The sequence below is a fragment of the Lontra canadensis genome, unplaced genomic scaffold (assembly GCF_010015895.1).
Source record: "Lontra canadensis isolate GAN:19392208 unplaced genomic scaffold, GSC_riverotter_1.0 scaffold22, whole genome shotgun sequence".
Classification (NCBI taxonomy): Eukaryota; Metazoa; Chordata; class Mammalia; order Carnivora; family Mustelidae; genus Lontra; species Lontra canadensis.
In genome coordinates, this window is record NW_022631016.1 from 8,664,284 (window position 1) to 8,685,686 (window position 21,403).

Sequence of the window (21,403 nt, forward strand, 5' to 3'; positions counted from 1 at the left end):
CTTTCTCTCTCTCCCAAGGGCTCTGATTAGCTGTGTGGCCCCACCCTCCAGAGCCCCACGCTCCCTAACAGCTAAACCCCAGATTCTTCATTGGGGGGATGTGACCTCTGCAACCATATGTGAGAAATATTAAGGTGCTTTCTTAATGAGGCAGAAAGAAAGTAGTTGGATGGCACCGACCATCTGATTGGGGCTCCTGAAACTTCAACGTGACATGCATCACTGAGGTAGCGTATTAAAGTGAAGATTCTGGGCAGTAGGTCTTGGATTCTACATTTCTTTTTTTTTTTTTAAGATTTTATTTATTTATTTGACAGAGAAAGAGATCCCAAGTAGGCAGAGAGGCAGGCAGAGAGAGAGAGGGGAAAGCAGGCTCCCCACTGAGCAGAGAGCCCTATGTGGGGCTTGATCCCAGGACCCTGGGATCATGACTTGAGCCAAAGGCAGAGGCTTAACCCACTGAGCCACCCAGGCGCCCCAGATTCTACATTTTGAAGCGCTCCACACTGCACTGTGAGGCTAGGCATCCTCTGAGATGTGCTTCGTTCACAGAGAAGGGTCTTGAATCAGTCCCCATGCCAGAGAGGTGTGCAAGGCTGAGCGTGCCTGGGTGTGCCCACCTGGTTTGTACGAAGCACTCACAGAGACACCATCAAAGCTCTTCCTGGCTCACGACAGAGCACGAAGAGCTACAACTGTGTTGAGGGATCGCGGCTGGAAGGAGATGCATCAACTAAAGTGAGTCAGAGACCTGATGTGGCTGAACATTGCATTAGATCTGACGGAGGTCAAGGGCAAAGAGAGGGGGAAGATCAAGGCTCTGAGCAAGTGTGAGCAATGGCGGCAGGATCTGTTCCGAGGACCTCTGCTCACTGAGACAGGTTCAGCAGGAGAAAAAAGGAGACATTACGGGGATCTGGCTATGGTTGGGGAGGGTCAGAAATGCTGATTATCTTTGAGAGACAAATTGAAAATTTTGACGTTTTAAAGGGGGCAGCAGCCTCTCATAAATTCCAATACTCAGATAATAAATGACCAAAAGAAAATGCTCCCCGAAGAGAGTCTGTGAAAACAATCCACGAGACGGTGATGACATAAGTCATGTTACATCTCACGCTTTAGACACAGTGGTTACATGAATAAAGTCAGTCTACATGTTCTGACAGAAAGCACCACCAAGACAAATTATGTGAATAAAAGTTGCAGAATGATAAAGATGTAATACAATTATTGTAAAAATAAAAAATAAGGGGAATCAATCCTGGTGGGGAACTTTAAGAAAAAGTAGGTGATATTTTCATAAATCTATACTGTGATGTTGTAAAAAGTGAGTTTACATTTTGCTGATCACATTATCAACTGTATTGGACACCTGCGTTCCTAAATTCAGACTTTTGAGCAAATACAAGAAAACTCAAAGTCTGCAAAAGTCAAATGATCCTATCATGGCACCAATTTTACCGTATAATAAAAAGCCCATTCATAAGGTCAGATATGACTAGCACCTTAATGTCAAGGCTTGATTTCTAACTTCTGCAATAAACCAGATGTGGTATTTGCGAAAAGTTTCTCAGTATAGATTAGTGATGCAGGTCTTAATGTGCACAGAAATCATCTGGCGTCTTATTAAAATACAGATCCCTCTGCGGTATATACACTTCTAACCAGCACCAAGGTCCTGGACCACACTTTAGATGGCAAAGCTCTACAGAAGGTGCTAGAAAGTTTTACCACAGCCTGAACATTTCTTTTCTACCCGTTCTGGAAACTAGGAATCCAAGGTTGAGGTGTCGGTGGGTTTGGTTTCTCCCAAGACTTCTCTCTCCTCGGCTTGCAGATGGCTACCTCCTCACTCTGTCCCCACGTGGTCCTTTCTCTTAGAACACCAGTCAGACATACTAGAGTAGGACCCCATCCCGATGGCCTCCTTTTAATGTAATCATCTCTTCAGTGAACTCCTCTCTCCAATATGGTTACATTCTGAGGTCCTGGTGGGTTGGGACTTCAACATTTGAATGGGGGGGGATACCCACTTCGTTCTAGAACAACCATCCTGAGCAAGTTCGATTTCAAGGTACTGCAGAGTGACTCACAATTGGAGAGAGATGCAGAGAGAAGAGACAGAAAGGCAGAAGCTGGCGCAGGAGCATCCCTGGCAGCGAGCGCTGAGAGACACGGAGAGGAGAAAAGAGGTCAGGGAAAGCAGAGATGGGGAAGAAAGATCCCACACCGCAAAGCCCCGTGCGAGGGCCCAGCGAACACGTCTCAGTGCCCTGCTCGGAGTTCCTGCTGTGGCCCCAAAGCAGCTTTTGTATCTGTCTCCGTGATGTGTTTTTCAATGAGACCTGCTGGCTGAGGCTGTGGCGACAGCTTCCCGTCTCTTCCGCAGCCCTCTGGGAACTTACAAGCTCCTATTGACTGCGATCACCAGAGCGCAGTTTTATTTGTAGCCGTTTGTAAGTTCTCATGTTGGGGAATGAGCTCATGTTGCATGTTACATACAAGCACTTCAGTAGACGGCTTGAACGATCTGCCATTCCATGCCGAGGTACAGGACGGTCCTGTTATATGTTGCAAGCTTTGCCTTCATTTTTATTAAAGCAACAGGAACTCCTCTCCTTTCTAATGGGTAACAGTGGAAATTTATAGTCATCGAGGGTTGGCAGTTACTTAAACAGAGCAGGTCCAACGTGTGTGTGTGTGTGTGTACACACGTGTGTGCATGTTCGTGCTCTGTGCACTGCCAAGCAGACACGCCCAGTGTCTGCACGTCTTGCTGATGGCCACTTCTACAATATCAACAATATTGCCTTTGAAGCTGATTTACAGCAAATTTAAATCTGTTAATGTTCTAGTAATCTTCAAAACAAAGCACAGCAAATACATTGCGAGGCCCCCCACAGAAACATTTTGGTTTATCTAAAAGAGCCCATGTTTTATATTTTCTTCTTTAATGTCAGAAGCCCTTTTATTGTGGCGTAGATGTTAATTGCCACTTATCTTAATGAGTTCTTTTCTAATATAAAATGGCCTGGCTTGAAATATAGCAGACTTCTTTGTCAAAGAGAGATAGGGACAGGAATACTATTGGTTCTTGGGAGAAGCAGGATGTTTTTTCCATGTCTGCTTTCTTTATGTTGGTTGAAGTCTTCCCGATTTAGGGCCTCTGAGGTGTGAGTTACTGCCTTCATTTTCAGTGCAAGGGGAAATTAACCCCAGTAAAAGTCATGAAATAGAACTTGGGCTCTGAAAGGAAAAAAACACAGTAGGAGAGCCTAAGGTTATTACCATAGAATTATGTGGAATGAGTTACTAAAGGCAATTTTTAATAAAACGTAGCAGATAGGTTTCATTTAAATTTGATTTAGTTTTAAGTTTATATGATTTTAAATGACATAATCTCCTACTTCTTTCCTAGTTAATATTGCCAGCTCATCTCCTATCCGAAAGTTTCTAGCATCCGGAATGCTGCTGCCTGGCTGGCTGTTGGTACTCAACAGATACTTGTTGAAGGGAAGAATAAATGAATGAAAATACTTAAAACTGATCACCACAAGGCACTAGTTCTCAATAATATTAACAATTATTTTTGTTCTATGGAATAATATTGTGTCAGCTCATTGAAAAAGGTACTTCACATTCATTCTTTTAACAAAGTCTTATAGCTAATATATTAGGTAATGTTTATGTTATTTAATCCTAAGAAAATGTGGACAAGAGATTAAATAAAATGTAGGTAACATATTTGGCAAATAATAAATGGGGTAGGATGTGGTGTATGTTCCACTTAAAAATGGGCTTGAGAGAACAGATAAAGAAGATGTGGTACACACACACACATACACACGCACACACAGGCATGCACGCACGATGGAATATTACTGAGCCATCAGAAAGGACGTGGAAGGAACTGGAGGGTGTTATGCTGAGTGAAGTAAGTCAACCGGAGAAATACAATTATCCTACAGCTTCACTCACATGTGGAACATAAGAAACAGCACAGAGAACCATAAGGGAAGGGAGGGAAAATGGAACGGGAAGAAGTCAGAGAGGAAGACAAACCATGAGAGACTCTTAACTCTAGGAAAGAAACTGAGGGTTGCAGGAGGGGTGATGGGTGGGAGGGATGGGATAACTGGGGGATGGGCATTAAGGAGGGCACGTGATGGGGTGAGCACTGGTTGTTATAGGCAACTGATGAACTGTGGAACACTACATCTAAAACTAATTGATGTACTATGCATTGGTGAATTTAATTTAAATTTAAAAAATGAAAAAACAAATGTTAAAAATGGGCCTGAGAGCCCATAAAGTAGTGGAGGGCACTAAGGATGTCTTGTTTTTATTTTAAAGGTTATTTATTTATTTCAGAGAGAGAAAGAGCGCGTGCATGTGAGCAGGAGGAGGGACGGGGGAGAGAGAATCTCAAGCAGACTCCCTGCTGAGCGCGGAGCCTGGTCACAGGGCTCCGTGGATCCCAGGACCCTGAGCTCAGGACCGGAGCAGAACTTGAGACCTGGATGCCTAACTGACTGAGCCACCCAGCAGCCGCGGAAGGCGCGGTTTTGAAAGCAGTCATGTTCAAGTCCCCGGGGCCACTGCGGCTCCGTGTTCCTCTCTGTGGCCCCCACCTGCTGTCACTCTGAATGGCCTTAGTTTCCGGATATCAGGAATGCGATCATTCCACAGCCTTTAGCTGGCTCGGCCTTTAGCTGGCTCTTTCCTTTCTCCATTTCCTTTTTGCTCTTTTTGTTGTGGTGAGGTGTACATATAACTTACCATTTCTACCATTTTAAGCATAGAGTTCAGTGGCATTAAGGACCTTCCCATTTCTGTGCAGCCGTCACCACCGTCCACCTCCAGAATGTTTTGCATCATTCCAAACAAAACTCCGTACTCATTAAACGTGAACTCCCCATTTCCCCTTCCGCCCTGGTAGCCATGATCCTAATTTCTGTCTCAGTTATTTTGAGGACTCTGAGTACCTCCTGTGTGAAATTATACAGCATCTGTCCATTTGTGACTGGCTTCCCTGGCATGATGTCTTCAGGTTTATCCGTGCTGGAGAGTGGGGCAGAATTTCTCTTTCTTGAGGCTGATACTGTGCTGCACGTGTATGTACCCACTCATGTTGATGGACGCTTAGACTGTTTCCGATTTCTGGCTCTTTTCTTTTTCTTTTAACGATTTTATTTACTTGAGAGAGAGTAAGAGACAGTGAGAGGACTAGTGGGGGGAGGGGCATAGGGAGAAGCAGGCTCCCCGCGGAACAGAGAGGCCGACTTGGGGCTCGATCCCAGGATCCTGGGATCGTGACCTGAGCCGAAGGCAGACGCTTAGCTGACTGAGCCAGCCGGCGCCCCTGGCTTGTTTCTCTTAAATAACAAAGGGGAAAGGGAGTTTCACACGAGATACTGGGAGGAAAGCTGACTTTGGTGAGATGACCAGTCCCATTAGGTATAACATATCATCCCATAATCTAGGAGCTGAAAATGAGAATAATTTATTATCTCACAGTTTCTTTGTCAGGAGTTCCAGACAAGGAACAGCAGGGAGGATGGGTCCTTTCCCCACGATGTCTGGGATCTAAGCCAGAAGCCCAAAGGCATGAGGGCACGGGCAGTCACGTGCTTGGAAGGAAACTTATGCGCATGGTGGGCAGCTTGGCTCCCCTCCACAGAGGCCTCTCCGCAGGGCTGCTTAAACGCCTCAGGACATTGCACTGGCTTCCCTACCCACAGAAGTCACACACCGTCACTCCTGCGGGATGCTGCCGGCTTGGATTTGGTGCGGGTGGGGACCACACGAAGGTGTGAGCCACCAGGAGATGGGGGTCCGGGGCGCTGGTTACCACAAACCTTATTTCTGTTCATTCCAGAGACGGTGCTAGTTACCTGGAGATTTTCCAGAAATGATGATTTTAGCATACTATTGCAGCTTTGAAATATGTGAAAATATTCAGAAGAAATACCTTCATTCTAGTCATTCATTTGTGCAGCAAATATACTCAGAGTAGTACCTAGAGCAAAGTAAGGCAAAGAGCCAGGATCTCTGTCCTACCTTCACTGGAAGGCACGTGAGTATCTTGAGCTAATTTTAAACTGCTCGTGTGTTCAGAGAAGTGATTTCTTTATCATTGCGGCTTCTAAGCCACTGATTGTCAAACATCTATTTACAAACCACTTTGGTTTTTTAAATAAGACCCATTTTATTTGATTGAGAACACCGTCCTATATTCTAAGGTTATTCCGTGTTGGCTTTTCCTAAGTATTAAGCAGTGGTTGGAGGAGACCATTCACAAGGTAGGAGACTGGCCACTCTACAGTGGTACCCCGCAGATCTTTTGAAATGGAACTAGCGTACAAATTCCAAAAATGTTGGGGATCACTGAACCAGGTTCCAAAGTTGACAGGAAACATTCTGGTCTCATCGTGACATCCTTCAGGAGAGAGAAACTGAGGGGAGAATAAGGCCCTCGCTTGAGGGGCTGGCCTGCAAATATTTGGCCAAGATTTTCTTGGTACAGTGGGTTCCTCTCTCAAGAGGATCCCAAAACAGGTGGCCCAGGGGCCATGTTTTAGGACGAAATTTTAAGTGAAGACACACCTTTCATCTCATTCAATGAGATGTACTTTAGTATGTATTGTGTATTGCAAGAGCATTTCCTGCTGAATTTCCCACTCAGTTTCTTTCTTGTCCTCCTTCTCTTCCTGGTCTTCCTCCTCTTTATCCTCCTACTCTTCCGAATAGAATTACTCGGCTCTAGAACATACTTGGTTCAGCAATCCAGCTCAGACGGTGGAACATGATCACCAGCCCATGAAAGAATTTAGGTTACTAGATTTGTCAAGCTGGAATGTATCACGAGAAGCAGAAATTTCAGCTTAAAATGTATTTTTCTTACTATAAAATGCTAATTTTATCTCTATCGATGTCAGTACCCCCAAATTAATGAGCGCTATTAGCTGTAGAATATCTCAAGAAGCAACGAAAATTAATTCCCATTAGTTACAAAGTGACAGACAACTACCACCTGCCTTGTAAGACAATAAAGTTCCGAATGCTCCCTTTTTGTCCTCGATGAAATGTTTAAAGTCAGATGGTGAAGAAAGGTAACTTAAGGCATTATGAAAAGGGGCGCCTGGGTGGCTCAGTGGGTTAAAGCCTCTGCCTTCGGCTCAGGTCATGATCTCAGGGTCCTGGGATCAAGCCCCACATTGGGCTCTCTGCTCAGCAGGGAGCCTGCTTCTCTTCCTCTCTCTCTCTGCCTGACTCTCTGCCTACTTGTGATCTCTGTCTGTCAAATGAATAAATAAAATTTAAAAAAAAAGACATCATGAAAAAATATTAAAACTGGTTTGTACATGAAATGACCAAAAGGGATTTCAGATTTTGCATGCCGTGGAGTCAACAAGGAAGGCTTTGAGGATTGATTAATTGAGATATGCCAAAAGTGAAATAGGGTTTGCATAGTTATAGCAGGATAAGTTGGAGATTAAAAAAAAAGGGGGGGGGGATTCTTTGAATTAAGAACGAGTTGAATTCTACCAAACATTTAAAGAAGAATTAATTCCTTTTCTCCTGAAACTGTTCCAAAAAATAGAAATGGAAGGAAAACTTCCAAACTCATTTTATGAGGCCAGCATCACCTTGATCCCAAAACTAGACAAGGATCCCATCAAAAAAGAGAATTACAGACCAATATCCTTGATAAACAGATGCGATTCTCACCAAAATACTAGCCAATAGGATCCAACAGTACATTAAAAGGATTATTCACCATGACAAAGTGGGATTTATTCCAGGGCTGTAAGGTTGGTTCAACATCCACAAATCAATCAATGTGATATAATACATTAATAAAAGAAAGAACAAGAACCATATGATACTCTTAATAGTAGCTGAAAAAGCATTTGACAAAGTACAGCATCCCTTCCTGATTAAAACTCTCCAAAGTGTAGGGATAGAGGGCACATACATCAATATTATCAAAGCCATCTATGAAAAACCCACCGCAAATACCATTCTCAATGGAGAAAAACTGAAAGCTTTTCCGCTAAGGTCAGGAACACGGCAGGGATGTCCTTTATCACCACTGCTATTCAACATAGTACTAGAAGTCCTAGCCTCAGCAATCAGACAACAAAAAGAAATTAAAGGCATCCAAATCAGCAAAGAAGAAGTCAAACTATCACTCTTTGCAGATGATATGATACTATATGTCGAAAACCCAAAAGGCTCCACTCCAAAACTGCTAGAACTCACAGAGGAACTCAGTAAAGTGTCAGCATAGAAAATCAATGCACAGAAATCAGTTGCATTTCTTTACACCAACAACAAGACAGAAGAAAGAGAAATTAAGGAGTCAATCCCATTTACAATTGTACCCCAAACCATAAGATACCTAGGAATGAACCTAACCAAAGAGGCAAAGAATCTATACTCAGAAAACTATAAAGTACTCATGAAAGAAATTGAGGAAGACACAAAGAAATTGAAAAATGTTCCATACTCCTGGATTGGAAGAATAAATGTTGTGAAGATGTCTATGCTACCTAAAGCAATCTACACATTTAATGCAATCCCTATCAAAATCCCATCCATTTTTTTCAAAGAAATGGAACAAATAATCCTAAAATTTATATGGAACCATAAAAGACCTCAAATAGCCAGAAGAAAGATGAAAAAAAAAAAAGCCAAAGTTGGTGGCATCACAATTCCGGACTTCAAGCTCTATTACAAAGCTGTCATCATCAAGACAGCATGGTACTGGCACAAAAACAGACACATAGATCAATGGAACAGAATAGAGAGCCCAGAAATAGACCCTCAACTCTATGGTCAACTAATCTTCGACAAAGCAGGAAAGAATGTCCAATGGAAAAAAGACAGCCTCTTCAACAAATGGTGTTGGGAAAATTGGACAGCCACATGCAGAAAAATGAAATTGGACTATTTCCTTACACCACACAAGAAAATGGACTCAAAATGGTTGAAGGACCTCAATGTGAGAAAGGAATCCATCAAAATCCTTGAGGAGAACACAGGCAGCAACCTCTTTGACCTCAGCCACAGCAACTTCTTCCTAGGAACATCACCAAAGGCAAGGGAAGTAAGGAGAAAAATGAACTATTGGGACTTCATCAAGATCAAAAGCTTTTGCACAGCAAAGGAAACAGTCAACAAAACCAAAAGACAACTGACAGAATGGGAGAAGATATTTGCAAACGACATATCAGAGAAAGGGCTAGTATCCAAAATCTATAAAGAGCTTAGCAAACTCAACACCCAAAGAACAAATAATCCAATCAAGAAATGGGCAGACGACATGAACAGACATTTCTGCAAAGAAGACATCCAGATGGCCAACAGACACATGAAAAAATGCTCCATATCACTCGGCATCAGGGAAATACAAATCAAAACCACAATGAGATACCACCTCACACCAGTCAGAATGGCTAAAATTAACAAGTCAGGAAATGACAGATGGCTGGCGAGGATGCAGAGAAAGGGGAACCCTCCTACACTGTTGGTGGGAATGCAAGCCGGTGCAACCACTCTGGAAAACAGCATGGAGGTTCCTCAAAAAGTTGAAAATAGAGCTACCCTATGACCCAGCAATTGCACTACTGGGTATTTACCCTAAAGATACAAACGTAGTGATCCGAAGGGGCACGTGCACCCAAATGTTTATAGCAGCAATGTCCACAATAGCCAAACTATGGAAAGAACCTAGATGTCCATCAACAGATGAGTGGATAAAGAAGATGTGGTATATATCCACAATGGAATACTATGCAGCCATCAGAAGAAATGAAATCTTGCCACTTGCGACAACGTGGTTGGAACTAGAGGGTATTACGCTTAGCGAAATAAGTCAATCAGAGAAAGACAACTATCATATGATCTCCCTGATATGAGGAAGTGGAGATGCAATGTGGTGGGCTTGGGGGGTAGGAAAAGAATAAATGAAACAAGATGGGATCGGGAGGAAGACAAACCATAAGTGACTCTTAATCTCACAAAACAAACTGAGGGTTGCTGGGGGGGGAGTGGGGGTGTGGAGAGGGTGGTAGGGTTATGGACACTGGGGAGGGTATGTGCTATGGTGAGTGCTGTGAAGTGTGTAAACCTGGCGATTCACAGACCTGTACCCCTGGGGCTAAAAATACATTATATGTTTATAAAAAAAATTTTAAAAATACACAAACACATACACACACAAAAGAATGAGTTGAGTTCTCTGAGAAGCATAGAGCATTTTAAACGATGCGTAGTTCCAAAAGGTTGAGCTTAGCCTCCTGCATGCCTATTAAATACATACACAAACAACCAGAATGCGTTTTTCAAGGTTCTTATAGCTACTCCGATGGATCCATATTTCGGCAAAAGAAACAAATCTTGAGTTTCTCTGGTTCTGTGAATTTATAGTTTCCATTTTTAACACTCTATCGACATTGATATCAACAATGGAATATCAATGGCATATTCCATTCCATCGGTTCCAAATTACATTCCATTGGTTCTAAAGAATGGGATATTCCAAAGAATGGAATATTTTTAGAATGACTTAAAAAAAAAGTGGTAAAACAAAATAAAACCAATGCATGGGGCCGAAAGAGCAGACCCACGGAGAGATAAGAAGGAAAATCAGTTCCTTGTTATTGTGTGTCTTTTGTCACAGTAATAATGGTGTATGCTTATGGAAATTCTGTAGGTCTTATCTCTGGTTAAGTATGTGCAGAGCCAATAAACAGATAATTTGTACATATAGACATGTACTATGTGTGTGTGTATGTGTATACACACATAAACTTTATCTACCTGTATCTACAGACATATACAGAATCTATGTGTACCCAGACCCATAATCCATACAGCATAACTGGGAGTATCAGTACCCTCCCCAGAGCAGAGGATGACATCCTTGGGAAATGACTGACTAACTGGGCTAACTCCGTCACTCTGATCTCTTGGTTTCTCTTACCGGGTCAGGGCTCTTCCCATCAGAGCCAGCTCCAGAGAGACTGGCCACTGGCCAGGGGGCGGGAGGGAGGGGGCGGCAGAAAACTTCACAGAGAAGAACGTATATAATAGATTTTGCTCCCATTTGCTGACTCTAGCTAGCTTGGGTTTGGCTTTTTGACCCAAACGAGGTAGGGACATCCAGAATGCATGTGGGCTGCTTTAGAGAGATGGGTTCCCCAGACTCTCATACACCCGGAGGCCTGGCTACTGGGTGGGGGCCCTACAGGAGGTCAGCTCTCACGGCAGGGTGTCAGCTGCCTGCTGATCCTTGCACTTGGGGCAGAGTCTGTTTCACCAAAAGCATGTGGAGGGAGGGGAAAGAAGCAGTTGGTTCTCAAGAGTCAAGACTGTACACCAGAAAAGCACGAAACAGACTTCCACCACCACAACTGATGAGCTCTCCGTTAATGATGAACTCGTTAGTACTCTGGGCACAGCTGCTCGTTGGTCACAACTGCCGGTTTTTCATCCCTCTTTACCTCGCAGTATCACGGAGGGCCCTGGCCGGAAGGTGCTTCGGTATAAACGAGGTAGGGGTGCAGTACTAGAAATGAGCTGCTGTTGTAAAAATGCAGCTGTTAACTTCTACAAGTGGTTTTTAAGACAGGAGGCAAAATGAGTATTCTGGGTGGTGGGAAAACCAATACTGGCACACGCAAGTACTGTGTGAGAACACTGCTTTCCTTTAAACTGATGAAAGGGATCCCGAAAAGGAGACTTTTGTAAAATAAACAAACAAAAAAATCCTTTTGCAGTGAAATCTCCCCTCCCATCTTCCAATTCTGTTTCCTGCTACAAGGGCCGGGCTCTCAATTACTCCTAGCCTTCCAGCTCTGGGCTCACCAGACCCCCTTCCAGCCTGGCCTCCCAGCTCCTGGGCCTCCCCTGTCCTTCCAACCAGACAGCCCCAGTTTCTCTGCCCTCCCCCATGTTTCCATCTTCTGATGTCCTGATGATGGGGGTGGGGGGCAGAAGGCCAGGGGGTGGGCTGGGGGCTGAGGCAGGAAGTCTGCCTTACTGAGGCAGCTGACCATGGGCCCCTCCCCACATGAGGAATGATTCCAAAGGTGCTAGAGTCAACACATCTTACCTCACAGCTTTATGAGGAAGGCACTTTTGTTATTTGTTTTACATACAAGGATGCTAAGGGCAGAACCCATGAGCATCACTCCCAGAATGGCAACTTGCTGCAAATCCCTTTCCCTGTGTAGGCTGTGCTTTACCCAGGAGGAGAGTGGGTGGTTTCCTTCTAAAAAGGAGCCCCACACCCAGGGCCCCTCTGCAGCTGTTGGGGTGTGTTGGCCCAAGTGAAGTTTTGGATGATATTATCTGGCTTGAAAACAACTCTCACAACATGGCACTCAAGCATGCCCCAAAGCCAAGAAAATAGCTCGGTTCACCCATCTCTATACCTGCAGCAGTGAACACCCGCCTTCTGAAGCCGTAGGAACAGAGGGGACAAGCTCAGACCTTCCACATTGGCCATATTGCTCTTTTTGAAGAAAATGTCTTCCTGATGAAGACCATGAGCCAACCTAAAAACTTCTGTTTTACCCTTAACATAGCCTGTCTTAAGTTCTATCTTTAGCGTACAACTATTGTAGAGGGTAAAGAGTGTAAGTGTGTACTAAAGCACATGTAGTTAGTTGAAGAAGGTCCCTCCCCGGCACCCCAGAATCCATGTCTCTGTGGAAGCTCAGAAGGTGACTTTCTCGGAGAATGGGGTTTTGGTGGATATAATGAAGATGAGGCCACACTGCATTGGTGTGAACCCTGAACACAATGACTGGTGTCATTATAGGACATGGAGAGGAGGCTGGGAGAGAGAGAAGACCGTGTGTGAGGACTGGGACAGAGACTGGAGGGATGTTGCCCCAATCCATGGGACAGCCAGGTCTGCAAGTTGCTAGACTGTCCCCTGGGGCCTGGGGGCCCATGACAACACCTTGGTTTTGGACTTTTGGCCTCGAGAACCATGAGAGAATGAATTTTTTGTTGGTGCGAGCCACTCAGTTTGTGATAAATTTGTGAAGGCAGTCACAGGAAATTCATGCACTATATTTATAGTTTCTAAGGAACGAATCCACATTTGGGATGCAAGCAAATTTTCCATTCTGATTGGGTGGGTGGATGGTAATACTCAGAGATAGCTTCTCACCAGAGCCTCCATACCCCCAACCCACCCAAGGCCTGAGAGCTTCAAATGGGCCCTGCCCCTCCATCATCAGCCCCCCCTTTCCTTTCCAACTCTTATCTCTGTCTCAAAACTTCCTACCACATTTAGGTAAATATCACCTCTTGCTCAAGGTTTATGCCAAATACTCAGTTTCGCCAACACGCTTCTCTAACTGTGTCTGTCTTATTTACCCAGGGCATTGCAGTCATTTCTAGATATGCCTTTCTCTCTCACGTAACTTTGAAAGCGCCTTAAAAAGTGAAGCTCTTTTCATGCTGTCCCTACACCTACAGAGCTCATCCTAGAATGGATGGGTGAATATGGAATGGATCCTAGAATGGATGACTGGAAAGTCACCTAGAGCACAGGTGCCTTCAGATGGACGTGGAGGGAGGAGTCCAAGGAATGAGAGCTACAAGGTTCTCCCCTTGGGCCAGCTCCAGCCATGTCTTGACAAAACTTTGCTGAGGACATACATGTGTGTCTTCCTTACTTCCAAGGGACATGGAGCAGTACGTTACAGTAGTTATACTGGGTAACAAAATTGGGACCCTGAGATTTCTGAAGTATTGAATAATGGAACCAGCCAACAAGAAGTAAAAGTAAAGCCCTCACTTAAGTTAAAAAGAAAATTAAAAATTCAAGGTAAGGATCATTAATTCATAGCTTTGCAGAATTCACATGTGAAAAGACTGCATTTTATTTCGTTGTAAAGTTAATACTGATATCAGTATTCATGGAAGTTATAAACATAGGGTTTGAATTCGGACAGGCCTGGATTCAATTTCCAGCTCTCTGAGCCTTAGTTTCCTCATATGTAAAATGGGCACTATAAAGATTTGTATCATAGGGATTTAGGGATAATTAAATTAAATAATGAGTGTTTAAAAATTTTAATGTTGTTTTACAGTCAATTAATCTTCAATAAAGCAGGAAAGAATACACAATGGGAAAAAGATAGTCTCTTCAACAAATGGTGTTGGAAAACAGACAGCAACACGCAGAGGAATGAAACTGGACCACTCTTACACCACACATAAAAATAAATTCAAAATGGATTAAAGGCCTAAATGTGAGACCTAAAACCATAAAAGTCCTAGATGAGAACACAGGCAGCAACTTCTCTCACATTGACCATAGCAACTTCTTTCTAGCTATGTCTCCTGATACAAGAGAAAACCAAAAGTAAACTATCGGGACTTCAGCAAAATAGAAAGCTTTTGCCCAGTGAAGGAAATGATCTACAAAACCCAAAGGCAACCTGAAGAACCGGAGAAGATATCTGCAAGTGACATCTGATAAAGGGCTAGTATACAAAATACATAAGGAACTTATAAAACTTAACACCCAAAAAATGAATAATCCAATTATAAAATGGCAGAAGACATGAACAGACATTTCTTCAAAGAAGACATCCAGATGGCCAACAGACACATGGAAACATGCTAAACAGCCTGAGCATCAGGAAAATGCAAATCAAACATGCAATGAGCTGTCACCTCCCACCGGTCTGAAAGGCTAAAATCAGCAACACAAGAAACGACAGGTGTTGGCGAGGATGTGGAGAAAGCAGAACCCTCTTACACTGTTGGTGGGAATGCAAGCTCGTGCAGCCACTGTGGAAAACAGTATGGAGGTTCCTCAAAAAGTTAAAAATTGAGCTACCCCATGATCTGGCAATTGCACTGCTGGGTATTTATCCAAAGGATACAAAAATACTAATTCAAAGGGATACATGCACCCTGATGTTTACGGCAGCATTATCTCCAATAGCCGAATTATGGAAGCCGCCCAAGTGTCCATCAATTATGACCGTTCAACAAAAAGACGTGGTGTGTGTATATGCAATGGAATATTACTCAGCCATAAAAAGTGAAACCTTACCATTTGCAAGGACGTGGATACAGCTAGAGAGTATACTACAAAGCAAAATAAGTGAGTTAGAGAAAGAAAAATACCATGTCTCAGTCATATGTGGAACTCAAGAAACAAAAGAAATGAGCAAAAGAGAAAAAAGAGAGAGAGGCAAACCCAAGAAACCGATTCTTAACTATACAGAACAAACAGATGGTTACCAAAAGGGAGGAGGATGGGGGGAGGCGGCAAATAGGTGATGGGGCCAAAGGAGGGCACTTGTGATGAGCACCAGGTGACATCTGGAAGTGCTGAATCACCATAGTGCACACCAGAAACTAACTGGAATTTAAACAAACTGGAATTTTAAACAAAAACTTAAATAAAATCAAATAAATATTAAAAAATGTTTAACGTTGTGTAGAAAATATATTATTTATTTTTACAATCATGGTTATCATCGTCACTGCCACCAACATCATTCTCATCTCACTCCCAAGAAAACGTACTAGGAGACTAGGTTGCCCCAAGGGAACCCTCACTCCCTTCCTGCACTTCTGGGGATGCTGGAGCTGACCAGCAAGGCCATTGCACAACTCCCAGATGAGGGTCCCAGAAATGACTACTCAGGGAGGGGACGCAGTGAGCACAGGGACAGCAGGCCTGGGTCCTGCAGGGAGGCTGGAACTGGCCTCAAGGGGTGTCCTGGAGAAAAGGGGTAGGTGTATTCTCATGTGATTTCAAAGGTCAGGAAGAAGATCAGGGTGTGAGCTTAGAAGAGGTGCCGATTTTATATCAATATAAAACAAGGCTCGAGTTACTCAAAGAATTAGTAAGACGCTTTCAAGACATGGTGAGAGGCCTGTGGCGAGAGGCATTCAGGCCAACTGTTAAGCTTGCTTTTAGGCTCACTGAGCAAATGGCTTCCAAGTGCTCTTTACCTTCTGATGGTCTTTAAATTGTGAATGCTGCATTTCCCCCCAGTTAGATGAAAGATTACAGAGCAGTCGAAGTGAAAACCGAGCTCCCCAGAGATCTCACCATTCGGGAGAACTGGACAATGAAAAAACCAGGTAACTGCTTCACTAGAAACACTTTGGCCATGTTGCGTAAGTTACATAATAATGCTTTAAACTTTAAGAAAGTTTTAAAAAATACTTTTCAAACCTTCACCTTTTATAAAACATTATTGTGGTATATTTTGTTTCCCGATGTATGCTGTATGTTTGGTTTCGTAGTGGGCAATGGAGAGACGGTATTTGGAAAACAGTCTTAATCTAGGCTTACCCACTGATGAGATATTTATAAGCAGGCTTATGTAATGACATTTACTAATACAACACCCAGTAGTAAAATAACTTCAGAAACATCTTAAAATAACTGATAAAATAGAGTCGAAATGCAATTAGGCAATTCCTTAGAAAATGCATATTTTTATATTATTGTTTAAATATTGTGACTTGAAACAAAAGATTCTACAGACTACAAATCTGATGGCATCAACAGAAAGGCGGTTACAAATCTGGGCCCCAGTTTGGCACTGAAGAGGTGTATTTCTGCTACGTTGAATAACAGAGAGAAGATGGAGTTTAACTTTAAACCATGTGTATAATAAGTTGGATCCTTTTAGCATGTTTGCAGAATTGCTGGGGATGGTGTACATCAGGAACTACAGTTATCTTGGAAAGTGATGAATCGAACAGGATTAAGAGACGCTATTCCTGTTACGATTCAGAACCTACGTTAAGTTCTGTCAGTAAATGTCTAAGTCCTAACTTTCCTTTCATAGGCAAGAACATTTATAGTACTTTCATTTTTTTATTTTTATTTTTTAAAAGATTTTATTTATTTACTTACTTATGTAGAGAGAACGCGTGTGCCAGGATGAGGAGGGGCACAGGGAGAAGCAGAGAGAGAGAGAATCCCAAATAGATACTATGCTGAGCATAGAACTCAGCACAGGGCTCGATTCCAGGACCCTGATCATGACCTGAGCCGAAATCGATGCTAAGATTTATATGTGACCTAGATGTCTAAAAACAATAGCTGAGAAAATTCAGCATTTGGTATAGCATTGAAAATATATTAGCTGTGTCAACAATGCTTAAGAAATTCACATTTCATGGAAAATAACATGTAATTCAAAAATAAAAACTTCTTGACAAATGTTGCAAAATTTATATATATATATATATATATATATATGTATGTATACATATGGAAATTTCCTCAGTTGTTGCTGACTTTAAAAAGGAAATTAGATTTTATCATCTCTGCATAAAAAGGTATCTGTGCATTCTTTCTTGGAGCACACCATGGGGGCAGCCTAAAAGCAAAAAGACCTAAGTTTTGCCATTGTATATGACTGAGCCAAGCAAGCCAGAAAAATCCAAGCCTTTGGAATCAAGTTTTTAAATCTTGTGTCCTAGATGAATTGAGAGATAATGAAGTTTCTGGTTTTAAGTCTAATGACTGAAATGGGGTTATCTTTTTTTAACTTAATTTTATGTATTTATTTGACAGAGAGAGACACAGCGAGAGAGGGAACAGAAGCAGGGGGAGTGGGAGAGGGAGAAGCAGGCATACTGTCTAGCATAGAGCCTGCTGTGGGGCTTGATGATCATGACCTGAGCTGAAGGCAGATGCTTAACGACTGAGTCACCCAGGCACCCCTGAAATGGGGTTATCTAGATCTCAAAATCTTATGTTAAAAGACACTACTTTCTAGAAAACTTCTCATCAAGTAATACTAAAATTCGTCCATAGAGAAAACACACAGGTCTGCAGTAAGATGTATAAGGTGGGTATTAGCAAAGAAAGTCAAAGAAATAAAAAATAAGACAAAGAACCCAGACCCAATAAGCAATTAGCAGAGCAAGGAGACCAATTTAGGCAATTTGTATCATTTCCTTTATCATTCCAAACTCCTATACACGCCCATACCACCATTCACTCACCTTCTGAAAAAAAAAAAAAATTATAAAAGATGGGAGTCTATCCCTTCATTTTCCTTTTTTTTTTTTAATAAAAAAAATGAAAATGTTCATGCCAATGCATGCTGCTATGTCCTAAAAGTATGGGTTCTAGCCCACATACCCACCAGCCGGCAACGTGATCTCCAGTGTCATTTCCACTAGGATTCTCCATTTATTTAAAGCACTAAACCTATCAGTTTCCTTCCTCAAAGGAGAATTACATCAAAGATGTAAGTAAAGGAACTTTGAGAATTATAATGTGCTGGAAACATATGTTCGAAATAGTAGAGACTTAGATGTTCTGGTATTTAATGATAAATAAAACAATAAATTCTCTTTAAAATCTGAAGCTTGAAAGAAGGGTAAAGACTGCAAAAGTGTAAATCATAAGTCATAATGCTAAAATAAACAATTTTGAACCCCAGAGGTTAAACCTATTAGTTCTGGTATTGGTCACCTGATAACAATCAAAATTTATTATCCAATGGAAGACACAAAAATCTTGTCATAAAAGAAGCATTAGATTTTGGACTTGAATTTTAGATCTGAAATGTCTGTCAATTAAACCTGAACAGGTTGGCATATTCCCTCATTTTAAGACAACTCTTACCGCATTATTATATTTTAAACCCCATCCATTTTGCGTGATGCTGGATGATTAGTTCCTTTTGCACTAATTAAGTCACAACAATACAGTTCTGGTTCTACAGGTATGGTTCCCATTTGTTGATATTTCTGGGCTTAAGATGGTGGTATGATTTTTTTTTTTCAGATTTAACACATATTTAAGGCTAATGATTAGCATTCCTGAAAACAAGAGTGAATTTGTAATTCATATAATGCAACGACTTGCATATACATTTTACACATACAAAGAATTAGTAGTCAATATTTTCTTATTTATGGTAACATTTTTAACTGGTTATCCTGTTTTGTTTGATAGTAGGCACGCAGTAAATATAATTGCTATAATCCGTAACTTAAAAAGGTAAGAGAGCTATGACAATTCACTAAAGAAGAAAAAAGGTTATAAAAATGATAGTAATATGAAATGGGAAGGATACACCATTTAATAAAATAAAATGCATTTAATATGCAGTACAAAATAAAGACACTGAGCTGTGGCTTGAGAAAAAAATAAATTTGGCCTCTTATTACCCTAATAGGAAAATGTAAAGCCTTTCCTTCAGAGATAAAATGTTTATCCTCATTTAAACAGAAAATGTTAAATACAACAATGCCAATTTCATCATGTATTTTTCTATTTAGCAATTCCTGTGTTTCCTATTCCTTTATTTCTATCGGTTTCCAGGAGCATGTAGAGAAAAATTACTTAAAAATAGACTGTTGAGGTGTTATCTGAAGAACATTCCATCCACATGAGCCGAAAGTACTTAAGGATTTGGGGCAGATTTCAGGACCTTTGAAACTGAAAAACCTGGATAAGCAGATACTACACAATATAAATGCAGGTATACTTCTTATTTCCAGGAGTTAAGAGTGAGTATTTGTTACAATTTATTTTTATAATAATGGAGGTTTCACCAAATACAGTATGTAACACGGACCCTCCAAGCCAGTTTGAATAATGCGGAAGTAGCTATCTCAAAAAAAAAAACAAAACAAAACAAAACAAAAAAAAACATAAAACGGTCTCATTCAGCCTTTTACATTTGTAGGAGGGATTTCTTTTCACAAAATAATCTATGAAACCCAATACAATATACACGCACTCGTGTGCTCTATCAGAGAAAATTCCTTGAGACGAATTTTAAGTATCCTACCAGAGCCAAGTGACATGCCCGGCTATAAAGAAATACCAAAAATCTGACATATCTATAAAATTCACAGATGCAGATATATATTTATGCGACTCTATCAGCATAAATCAAACGGCTATGAATAAAACATCATTTAACCAATTCCAACTTCACAAGCAGAGCGCCGTTAAATTTCTCACCCCTGCAGGAGAAAAGAAAGCCAAGAGAAACACAGCTCGGTGAGAAGAATTTCTTTGACACCTTAGGCCCAAGTTTTTATCAACACCCAAACTCCTTCAACCTCACGTTTACTTTCAGACATAGAAAAATAAAGGTAATCGGATTTTCTAAATTTTCCATTTTCGGTATAACCTGGAAGATGGACCACTTGACACTCTGCTACCGGAAAACACGCATGCACGGGGACAAAGCGGGGTCCCGCTGAGACGAGCAAGCACCCAGACCGTGCCACCTGAAGTCAAGTGACGCAACCCCCCAATCCTCGATTTTCACTCTACACAAGAGAACCGCACCTGATCTTCTCAAAGAGCTCCTATCTCCGGCACCTGCTGATGCTCCGATCAAAGGGCCACAGAAGATACTAGAGGCCCACGATCCATGCCCCTACTCTAGACCAAACCAAAGATTATAGAACCCAACGTGGAGTCAACCCTTTAACGCTCAGCCAGCGACACGAAGGTCGCAATGGGATGTCAATGAAATAACGCCGGAGCAATATCAGGCTGGACAAGCGCTTCAGGCATCAAGGTCGGGAAAAGAAAAGGTTTGGTACCCACCTGGGATCTTTCTGAATGCTATCGATGGACGGGGATCTGGCCAAGGTGCCTTCGGGCGGGAGGGCAGGGCCGGATTTGCTGTACGGAGACTCGACGGAGGGACAATACTGCAGCTGTCGGTAGGGGTCGGCGTAATTGGAGGCTGGGCCGGCGGCGTAGCTGGCCCTCTGGAAGGTGGCCGCGGCGGCGTTCTGGGGACCATGCTGGCTGCCTGTGCGCTGCAAGGGGATGGAGTCGACACCGGGGGAAGATGGGGCTACGACAGGAAAGTAGGGACAAAGTAAAAAATTGAGGACCTGCTCACAGAAATGGTTAACCAGGTCTAGGCAGGGGGAAAATTACACACATAAGATAAAAAAGGGGGGGAAGGTTTGGAAGAATAAAAAAAATAATCTGTCATATTTGAACCAATACATTCAGGGCGACCCCGTACCATGATCACCAGCACACCGTCTCAGAAAGAAGCCTCTTGGCGGCCGGGAAAATGCAACCCTGTGTGTTCACTGTTGACCAACACCCCAGAGAAGCTTTGTTCATCTCACACGTAAGCTCCGCGGAAGATGCAAACCCAGAGGATCCCTGGAAATCTCTTACGAGGGGTCACGGAGAGATGGTTCTTTGTTGTGCAAGGGGAGAAAATGCAGGAAGTGTGATCGTTCAGGTGATGTTACATTAATTTTATTAAGAGTGTAAAACAAACTCAGTAACGTGGTTAATTTTCCCGAATAAAAGGGGAAAAAAAACCACACGCATGGGGGTGGAGGGAGAGAGGGAGAGGCAAGTCTCCCATTTCCACAATTAGTCCTGGGG

At 42.3% G+C, this 21,403-nt stretch overlaps 1 protein-coding gene across 4 annotated transcripts in view; it reads right to left on the reverse strand.

The window, feature by feature from the left end:
* The window catches only part of CTNND2 (catenin delta 2), an 895,372-nt gene that overhangs the window by 321,620 nt on the left and 552,349 nt on the right, over positions 1–21,403 (reverse strand). For all 4 annotated transcript variants that reach the window (XM_032861879.1, XM_032861878.1, XM_032861875.1 and 1 more), the window contains one exon: positions 20,594–20,849. In XM_032861879.1, coding sequence (XP_032717770.1) covers positions 20,594–20,849 — 256 coding nt within the window. The remainder of the gene's footprint in view (positions 1–20,593; positions 20,850–21,403) is intronic.